Below are 11,346 nucleotides of genomic sequence, written 5' to 3'. Positions count from 1 at the left end.
CATCGACTCAAACATACAAAACAATGTTTATTCATTGTGACTTCTCTGCATGAATCTGGCATGTACTTCATCCATTCAAGATCTTCCTTACATAAATGTATACAGTTTTCATCCTTAAACTTTAAACAACAGTGATGCTTACCATACAGTTGGTCCTCAATTACAAAAAGGAATTTCTTTAAATGTCCATTTAAACCCACCATAAGATAAATGATCAAATCTCTTGAAGTGTAAAATCGAGAGTCAGAAACCAGAGCAAACATTTGCTCATGTACCACAGTGGGAACCATTTATGATGCAGTGCATGTGGAGAAACAGCTGGCTCTGAGGTTAAAAACAAAAACAAACAAACAAACAAACAAAAAAACAACAGTGCAACAGTGTGATCTGGGAGCCTGATTTCACCACAGTAATCAATAGTTTGATCTTATTTATGAATGTCTGAAGGAGGATCACCTTCATCTTCTTTTATTTTATTGACGCAATAAAAGTTGTTGAGACTTGTAGTGTATCATCAGCAGGCCTACAGGATGTGCAACTTAAACAGAATTTGGACTATGTAGTGGTTACAAAATTACATTCAAATCGTAGTGTGCATTGTTTCCAATCAAACTGTCCCAAGTAATACGTGCCAACACATGAGCCATATGTTTCTCAGCCCTGTCCTCACCTCAATGCTGCACTTGATTTTTGAATCCACTCTCCCTGAGAGAAGGACTGCCTGGCTGGTGTTTACGAGCCATTTTTACCTTGTGATGTCTTCACATCTGCAGGTAAGTTTGGCAAAAGGCATCTTGTCAAGAAACATGCTCGAGCGGGAAACATTGTTCCCACTGTGAGTCTGCTGTTTGTCTACTCAGCTGGCCTCATAAGAGCACTTGTCTGACTGGTGGATTTGCGATGTGTTTTTAATATTTTAAATGAATGTAGTTACTCAGAGTGTGGCCATTTTTGTCATCCCTCTCCCGTCCCACTTGGGGATCCTGATGAGCAGTAAACCTACAGCTGCTAGAGCCAGGACCACTCCCAGACTGGGGGGGCCGCAGGGGCTGAACTCCTGGGCCAGACCGGAGAGCAGCGGGGCCAGGACTCGACCGACGGCTGTGACTGACTGCCCGGCTCCGATCAGAGTCCCGCTGGCCTGGACCCCTCCCCTCTGCAGCTCCAGGTCTGTAATACATGTCCGTCCAATGCTGGTGGAAATGGCAAAGAAGGTGGAAGAGAGCAGCACCTGCCACACACTGGGCGCAGCAGCGTACAGGAAAATGAGCAAACAGGTGAGCAAGGTGGAATGAAGCAGCAGAGCAGGCATGTTGTTTCCGTACAGCTGGGTGACCGGACCCACCAGAAACCCAGCCAGGGCCCCTAAGGTGCTGCTGTAGCTGATCAGATAACCTGTCACCTTTGGTTTAAGTGAGAAACGCTCCTCCATGGCTAGAGAGAAGTTGCTGTAGTAGAGCATGATAGCTATGGCCATCAATAGACGTACCAAGAAGAGGTCCCACATGTCAGAGGAGGCCACCATGTGGATCTTGGAGCCCACTGAGGATAGCTGTCTCCAGGCAGGCTGGAGCAGAGACACCTCCCTCCACATCAGACCACCTCGGTGCTTCCCAGAAGCTCTGTAGGCTGGGTCAGTCTCTGCTGCCAACACTGGGTGGTTGCTATTTGCATGAGAACCATTGTGCACAGACTTACTATAGTTGTTGTCATGACAAACTTTACTTGTGTTGTTGCTGGAGTTAGTGCCATTACGGTGAAGTAGTGTCTCGCTCCACGGTAGCATCCATACTAACCCTAGAATGATAAATGTTTTCATATTAATTAATTAATTTAAAATACTATTAATTATCCTCACATTTCTTTCTCGTCATCTTTTTTTCAACCTACCTGCATTAATGAGGAAGATGGCAGCGCAGGTGAATGAGGAGGTATAGAAGCCGCCCTCATGCTCTGTGAGGTAGCCGCCCACCACAGGACCCAAAATGAAGCCAACGCTGGAAGCTGCATTAAAGTGTCCCATCACCAGAGGGCGCTCTGAATCAGACACCAGGTCAGACAGCAGGGCTCTGCAGATGGACAGGGAGTGCTTGAACAGCCCTGAGACAGAAAACAGCCAACAAACGAAAATAAGAAACTGACTTGACTGATTTCCGCTGTGTGCACTCTGTCCTGTCTTTACGAGTTAAGGGTGCAATAAAATGTGACTGAATTACACAATGTTAAATTTATGATTGTTCTTACACATTTAGACATAAGCACATTTTACCCAAGAGGAGAAAAAAAAGACAGAAACTCTGACTGTAACCTTTATCTCTTTTGCTACTTTGAACTTAAAGTAGTAAGTCTCTGAATGAAAATTAATATAAGTTAGCTATTTATCACTGTTAATGTTTTAAATTCATTTGAGTTCATTAGATCCCCAAGCAAACAATGATTTTAGACTCTGTAGATCAAACTTAGCCTTTCCCAAATTACAGAATTAAACAGGCAGTTTTTTACTGCTTCAGAAGAATGTGAAATGTCTGTTGATTAATTTAGCTACAAAGCATTGTTAGTGCAGAAAAAATCTGTAGGGGATTATGGGATACATACAGCGTATGCTTCCATAGTGAAAAATGATTGGGTACAAAACACTTGGAATTTTGCTATCTGATGTGTTTTTATGCTTTTTGGAGCTGTGAAAACTTTAATAACTTAGGCTGAGATGGAACAATCAGAACTAGTTTGGGACACTATAATAATACTGTTAAATTGATCAACTTATATTGCAAATTAAAAATTAGGCAGCATAATTAACTAGAAATTCCAGCACCTTGGAGGAGCCACATATTTTTGGTGGTCCAACTTACCCACAGGTATCCGTGCAAGCACAAACAAGGCGATACTGCTGGACATCCCGAGCAGGCCGTAGCCGAACGCACTCAGCAGCAGACATGTCAGCAGAGAGTATCGCCGTCCCACCACATCACTCCAGCTGCCCTGCCAATCACATACAGAAAATGAGACCACAAATTGAAAATCGGGAGAGGAAACTGTGGCTCTTTCTAGTTTTTGAAACACATGGACAGGTGGAGGTGACATCAGAATTTGATTCTAATTAATTGATCTGGGATTGATGACAGATACAAACAAATGGAGACAGACAGAAGCATGTGGATGTTAGTCTGAAACATCAGAGCACTCACAAAAGTGAAGCAAAAATCCCAAGACCCTGCTTTTCCTCTCAAACAAGTAGCCTAGACCGTTAAACAAGCCTTTATTAAATTCTCGCCCTGTCTCTCTCTCTCTCTAACACACACACACCCATCTGACGAAATAATGAAATTAGGACCAATTGAGTTTGCTGTGTTCTGGATGTAGCCTGGTGGGATTTCCATAGAGACCCAGCTGTTCACGTATCCCCACATTTATCAGGATTCAACCGGTCTGCACACGGGAACCAACAGATGACTCCTTATCTGTTTAATTTGTCGCATGACCCCTGAGAATTAAACCAATTTCAGGAGCTGTGGGGCAGCAGAGGAGAGATGTGGAAAGCTGAGAATCTTACGTCAGATGCAGCGCTTACTGTGGAGTACTGCGGATGTTTGAGTAATTTCTTAACAGTTTGGATGTGGTTTTGAATGATGAAGGCTTTGATATTTCATGCCATCCAAAGGTTAGATTGCAGATTAAACAGTCTCCTCAATGTCCAGTCAGGGGATGTCAAAGAGAAAAAAAAAGAAACCTGTGTAAAAACCGTGATATATGTGTGTCTGCAGCTTACTAGGAGTAGTTTGTGTGTACAACTGTGCAGAGACTGGGTGTATTGTGTGGCCACAATCAACCTAAAACAGACAGTGTTTATTGTTTCATGAAATACCGGAGATGACATGGAATGCAACCATTTTGGCCACTAACTGTGGGCATGCCTTGTCAAGCAGGGAAGACTGAATACAGGCAGGAGACAGAGTGCCAAGTTATTTCAGAGAGAAAAAAAGTCAATACTTACAACTATTGTGCTTGAGAACAGCTGTAAGATCCCATATGTAGATCCTGCAACAGTTTCAGAAGCGTTTAAATTTCTGTTTGTAGAATACAGCACAGAGCAGACACCACTGTGTTCACATCCACTACAGCTTGAGTATTTTAGATGCTGTAATACTGTTAAGAATGAACTGTCTTTGCATACAAATATTGCAAACCAAGCAATAACTTTAGTGACCTTAAGCTTTAAACATGATATTAACTAGGGCTGTAACTAATACTTTAATTACTTTCATCTTTCCCAAATCCCAAGGTGACATTTAAACTGCTTAATTTGTCCAAAGATGTAAACATGTACTATATAATAACATAAAACAGAGAATATCAGCACACCTGGGAAGCTGAAACCACTGAATGTTTGCTTTGAATAAATGACTTGAATGACTAATTAATTATCAAAAGAGTTGTCGATCAACTTTCTACGAATTGGCCAATTGATTAATTAACTTTTTGTTTCAGAGCAAATATTAACTGTTGGAAAATTAAGACAATGTTGTGCTCTTTTCTATTCAAAAATTACTTCATTAGACTAATAATTGTTTGCCCCTCTGTCAAAGTTGTCTCTGGCAATCACATGATCATTTTGTTGGAGTTTATACGGCTGTGACTTCATTATGCATGAAGGGAAACCCTACATCTGCTACTATGTAACTTAAGCACATTACACAGAGTAATGGACACACCCTACCTACAATACCAGCGACAGTGGGACTGGCTCCAAGAGCTTTCACGTGATGGCTCAGCAGCGGGATGATCATGCTCACCCCAAACAAGTCCTAAAGAAGGAAAAGTGAGAGAGAAATAATGAGGAATAGGAATGCGCCCAGAGGTACCCAGCTGTTATAATTATCATATGAAGGATTTTATCATACCAGAAATCACTGAGCAGAAGGAAACATGTAAAGCAAAAATATAAAGCCAGTGTGCAGGAGTAGATGCAGGAGCCACATCATGTCACTGCTCATCCTGTTTATCTGCATTGCTGAGATCAGGGAAGCTCTTGCCAAACTCTTGATTGAAGTCACACAGCAATTCATACAATGTTCTAACACTACTCATTACACTAATTGCTTAACTTTCAGCCGCATCACTGTCCCCGGCAGTTTCTGCCTGCTGCCTGAGCCAAAAAATCTAAGCTGCCAGGATTCTTTTGGTCACCTTTAATTAGATGATCATTTAGCCAACTATGCAGGCTGATATTTAAAGTTAGTTCTCTGAGGCATGCCTGAAGGTCAGCTCTTAAAGGATGGGTTCACAATTTTTCAAGTCTGTCTTAAAACATTAAGGTGTTCATATGAACGGTGAAAGAGGTTTTCCTTGCTATAATCATTCCTCCTGTTCATACTGGCTGTTAACCTGTGAACCTGTCCTTTAAAACAACATAAATATTTCTTTTAAGTGACACAGAATTGTTTGTGCATTGACTGTAATATAGAGCATCCACCTTGTCTTTAACACAAGTTAGAGCCAGTAAATGTTGCAACACATTTTACTGACAGTGATGCTTTGAAGAGGAGGCACTCAATGCACTCTCAGAGGTGTCAAGACAACCTGCAATGTTCTATACAGTGCTTGAAGTGGGAAAAACTAAGTGCCAGTAGCCTTTTTCACATGTTGGCATGTGTATCAGCCAGTATCAGCAAATCATTAGAAAATACCAGCATGCAGGTCGGTTACATCGCTATCTCAGTCTCTCTCCTCTGCTCCACTGTTACGCTTATCAGGTCTCAATGAAGGGAGTCACATCCACCTGCTACATGATGCACATTTCCTTATTTGGACATCATTCTCGGAGTTGCGGGTGTTCCCCAGAGATAAAGCTGAGCTACTGACACATGCGATGTGCTCTCAAGGGACTCTCCATAACCCGTTGTTCCCCTTCTCCTTTCCACAAAGTTAGGTTGTAAAAAATAGGCAATAAACGAAAAGTGCAAAGCAATAATCACCTTTGAAGTTCTTCCCTACACGTTACACAGTGTGCTGTCTCTGTGTTATGGGTGTATAAATAGGTAGAGGTCTGTCTGCAATGAGGCGATGAGTAAAGTTTTAGTTCAGTAGTCAGCGCAGTCATCTATGATCTGGGAGACTCCAGTTCGAGACCTGGTGTGGGGACCTCCTTCATAAGGTAGTTTATTCATGAACACTTACTGCAACACTTTAATTTTCTAAAATTAAAAGCGTGATAAAAAGATTCTTAAAAGGATTTTTAAGTCTCTGTCCACTTTTATTCGAATACAAATACAAATAATTTTGCTGCCTCAACAAATACAGAAACAAATACAAATACTGGGCTCTCTGCACATCCCTACGGTTGAAAAGATTACTGTACTGTTAATCTAACGTAACACAGACTAGCCTTCGACAGAGAAAAGCAGGCAGGCAAGAATGGGAACAGGTGAGCATCACGTAGTGCCCCCTGGGTAATGCAGTTTATTTAGGGCCATTATGAGTCACCCAGAGAACCTGATATGGAGAGGGAAGGAAAGACTACCGGTGTTACATCTTATTTGGTGACCCATCAGATTCTGTGACCTGAAGTGTTGGAAGACTCAGATCCTTTAGTATGTGATATATTAAATAAATTTAACAAAGTACTGATGAGTCAATGCATAAGCAGCATTTCAATATATCAATCACAGCCCGATTTTTTGCAAAATTAGCATTTACTTTAGTACTTTAAGTTAAACACACAATATGTCTCATGGAGTCTCTCCATGGATGTATAAAGAGAACTGGATACAGAGTTGGACGCGGGGCCCCGTTCATTCCTATGAAAGATGCTCAGTGCGCATGAAGCCAAAAAAGTTTAACTTTTTCCGCATTTCTTCCGTATCTGTGCAGCCCATGGATCAAGCGCACTAGTGACTTATGCCAGCCGAGCTGGCTACTTCAGGTTTAGCCGTCCGGCTAACTTGAATGGGGATAAAACAATTCAATCATGTGGCTCTTCTAGACTTTTGAAATGTGATCGGACTGAACGGATCAAATTATGATAGTGAATCGACTCATTTTGTGGGGTTTGTGACGCTCAAAAAAATGTATCTACTGATTTACGAACGTCTCTCTTACAATGTAAGTCTATAGGAAAAAGTCTTTACGGGACAGTGTGCATCACATGACATGGGAGCCCTGATTTACCGGGAGCCAAATTATCCGCAGAAGTCTCCTCTTCTCCAAAACAAACGTACACGGGGATTAAAACTGGTAAAAACACTAAAGAAAGCAGTTTCATGTAAAAATCAGGGTTCCTCTGATGCTGTTCGGTGAACAAAGGATGTCCGGGAGGGGCTCTGTGTGAGCCGAGGTGCTGCTAACGTTTGCTTAGCTTGTTTCTCTGATAACTTAAGATCTAGTCATCCAATGACTAAAATCCTTCATCTGGTTAAAAGATATAGTTAAAACGACCAAGATCTAAAAGGTTTATCTTAAACATGTGGCTTAAAACAGTTTTTGGCGGACAACCACAACTCTGGCATATTATCTTGTATGCGTATAGTCTTTGGTAGACGCCATTGTGGCAGACAACCACAACGCTAACGTATTATCTTGTATGTGTATACTCTTTGGCAGAGGGTATATGACACCATTGACAGGTGACCAAATGAAACAGACTGTTACCTTGATTAAAATTGCAGATTTTTCTGGGTTTGAAAATTGTTGGAAACGTTTAGGATAATGTAAGTTCAACTCAACAAAATATATAACATAGGTCTAGTAATTTTTAAACATTTTAATGCGGAATAGTTACATATAGTTACATTAATTTCTTTATTATACTGGTTACATTATAGCTTAAGTTTAGATGGTAATAATGCTATTGCCTACTTTTACTTAAGTATGTTTACATGTATGCAAGATTTTTACTTGTAATTGAGTATTTTTACATAGTGGTATTGATAAGCTACTTTTACTTAATTTTGGTTTTAAATGCAGGATTTTTACTGTAATGAAGTACTTTTACATTGTGGTATTGATAGGTTAGTTTTACTTCAGTAAAGGATATGAGTACTTCTTTCAACATTGCAGGTCACAGAGTGTAACCTAGTAATATCTATTATTACTATCTGTGTTATTTTGTACCCTATCTACTATGTTTATTCTGTTTTATTCTTTATCTTTTGTATTTTTTTAGTACTGTGTTGTTATATGTTTTAATTGTGCAGATGAAACTCTCGTGCAGTGCATCAAATGGCAACATTTAAGTTTAAAACTGTACATGGTTCCTTTCAAATTAAATAAAGAAAAGAAATCTGATAGGTCACCAAATACGGTCTAAAACTGGTACTGTGTACTGGTGAGTACCGGCCCACTTCGAGCACTGGTTCTGTACCATCACCCTTATTCAATAGGCAGAAACGTGATCAGTTTGTGACAACGTATTTCAAAATATCCAAATCTAACACATGTATTTGCACATATATGTATACTGTATATACAGTACATAAGGGCTTCACCAGAAATATGTGTGTCTAGGATCTTCTATGCTGAGTTTTTACATGTTGTGTTGTCCACTTTTTCTCTAATATTCCTATAATACACTGGTTCAAAGCTTTTATAACTCTAACAGACACAGTTGGTTAAATTGAACACTTTTCCATATTGTTTTAAAACCAAAAAGAAAATTTAACACACAGTGATTGAAGGTTTAATATCTCTAAAGTCTGTGTAAGGGTATGACAGAAGTTAAAGGTTAGTATAGGCTATAAAACGTATGATTGTGCTGTTGAAGACAGAAAAGAGAAATAAAATAAAATAGGCCAAATAATTTTTGATATAAACACATTTAAAATATTACATTTAACATGTTTAATCTCCTACAGACTCTCTGAAAGTACCTCGGCTACTTTTTGTAATGTTAATCATGAAGCACCTCTTAAGTATACCTGAATGACTTTTCTTACATCACATCTATGTGCTGTGACTTGAACACTGCACAGGTCACTCAGCCAGCACCGCCAGGTCTCAGTTAGCTACTCACCATGAAGCCCACCACATAAATACATTGTATAATCCTCGTCCGTCCCCTGGGTTTCTGAAATAAAGTGCTACATTTCTGGTTGTTCATCCTCCCGCTGTGACAGCACTGCTGCAGCCAAAGCGGAAGCGCTCATCCGATTTTCTACTGTACAGGATCAAAAACAGAAAACACGTCTCCGTCCCGGCGGTGGTCTCACAGGCGGTGGGGGGGTGGGGCGATTGCCCGGTGTTAAGCGTCTGCAAAAACGTAGACGGTGTGAGTGGTGGAGGATTTTACAGAAGAATAAAGAAATTTGTGTCTTGGATAAAGCTGACTGCCGGTGTCGTGGTTAGTTCCTCAGCCGTTGATCCACCGTATTGTCTGGTCTGACTCCCCCGCGGCTTCTCTGACGATTGGTATCGTCTGATGACGTCACAGTTTTTGCAATTCATAAAGATAAACAGATTTGTTTCGGTCATAAAACAAAATAGTGACAAAAGCCTCCACATATGTGTCAATATTTTTTATTATTTGAAGTTTTTTTTTTTTTTTTTTTTGATTTTAACTCTTCAAATAGTTATCTGACTTATTTTGTTTTATAAATATTTTTATATGCAATGTTGTCAGCACTTTTTTATTCTGATATACTTGACATTAAAGCTCAGCTAAAACTGTAATTAATTGTGCAGTATGTTAAATACCAAGAGATATACTGCTCAGTATCATGATGTAAATTGATATAATAAATAAATAACTACAAGAAAAGACTAAAAACTATTTCATCAATATGACTTACGTGTCTTTGATCCATTCTCATTGATTAACACATAACATATAATTAATAGCCACTCATACTTTTCTCATATTATATAATTTATAGAGTAGCCGAGAATGTGGTTACTTGTGCGCCACCTGCTGGACATAGAAGGCAAACAAAACATTACAAACAGCACACAGGATTTATGGAGACGTCTGCAGTATCATAATGGCAGCAATGCTGCTAGGTAACTATAACACATTTTTATAGTATGAAGACATTAGGCTATTATATCTACATGGGTAATAACAGTACTATATTGTAACAATAGAAGTTTACAATCAGTACTACATCACAACTGGCAAGGTTTACAGTGTTTAAAGCAGTATATAGTAGGCTATTTGAGTATTTACTGGAATGACATTGCAATCCTTGAGAACACAGTTAAAATTAAATTTTACCATTCAATTAATATACTTATGTAATCTTGAAAATCACCCCATCATAAGGATCCAATGACTCAGGAAATTATGAATTACTATTATTTTATTATTGTATCATCTCCAGAATCTCCACAGTCATAACCTCGAACAGTGTTATGCTCGAAGTTATGACTCTGCTCAAATCAAAAATGTAGGTTATACAAAAACTTTACATGTACATCAGTGACACTTTAAAGAGCTCATGCAAGCTCTTGACTTAAATCTGGACCTGTATGATGAAGATAACCTTTAAAATGACAAAAAAAAAGAAGAAAAAAAGATTTCTCATAAAATATTAATAAAAGTCTTCAACATAATATACAGTAAGACTAAATTAAGATAATCACCTGCAGCTATGATCTAAATTATTTTAACTTCATTAGCTGATAACAGTGAATGACCATTACTAATCACTCAAATATGTTATGTTTACCTTGAATGATGCTGAAATTATATTTTGGGCTATGGGCCCATGGACTGTATGGAGAAGCACAGTTTTCTATTTATAGTCTGTTAAGTACCATTTTGTTAGATTCAAAATGAAGAAATCAGTAAGATTAAATCTGTTTGTTTTTTTCTTTTTACATTTCGCATTACATCCGAACTCACTGGCTACCGAAAGCCTTCAAAAAGTACTAAATTTCAATTTTCAGACAAGAAATAAATGTTCTTTGATAAACTACTGATAAACCTTTTATCTTTCACACACACACACACACACACACACACACACACACACACACGCACACACACACACACACACACACACACACACACACACTCATACACAAACACTATAAAGCAGAGGATGTGGGTGGAGTGTTTCTGGCTGACAGTTGTCTGCTGGGTCACATCAGTCTGTAAATTAGCCAGCGTCTATGTGTAGACTCACTGCTAAATATGCCCCTCAGATGCTAATAAACCACTGATTCCCCTCAACTCACCCTGACTCAGTGCTAGTACTCAAAATCCTACTTTTTACATAAAACTTTTATTAATGGAAGACACAATAATAACTCAATAAACAAAACTGTTATTATGAGGCACTAAATGGCCTAATGGCTTTTTCTCAAGAGCATTAACATGTTAAAGACCTCAGTGACCTTTTACACTGTCATGTC

At 39.2% G+C, this 11,346-nt stretch overlaps 1 protein-coding gene across 1 annotated transcript; it reads right to left on the bottom strand.

Annotated features, from left to right (window-relative positions):
- Positions 1 to 7: 7 nt before the first annotated feature.
- Positions 8 to 9,567, bottom strand: mfsd9 (major facilitator superfamily domain containing 9). The gene is made up of 6 exons (XM_067603906.1): positions 9,008 to 9,567; positions 4,718 to 4,805; positions 3,995 to 4,038; positions 2,853 to 2,982; positions 1,891 to 2,100; positions 8 to 1,797 (listed from the first exon to the last, which is right to left on the bottom strand). The coding sequence occupies exons 1-6, from the start codon at positions 9,092 to 9,094 to the stop codon at positions 935 to 937; spliced, it is 1,422 nt and encodes a 473-aa protein (XP_067460007.1). The 5' UTR covers positions 9,095 to 9,567; the 3' UTR covers positions 8 to 934.
- Positions 9,568 to 11,346: the final 1,779 nt, after the last annotated feature.

This window comes from Thunnus thynnus, chromosome 11 (assembly GCF_963924715.1).
Source record: "Thunnus thynnus chromosome 11, fThuThy2.1, whole genome shotgun sequence".
NCBI lineage: Eukaryota > Metazoa > Chordata > Actinopteri > Scombriformes > Scombridae > Thunnus > Thunnus thynnus.
This window is presented reverse-complemented; position numbering and strand designations above follow the sequence as displayed.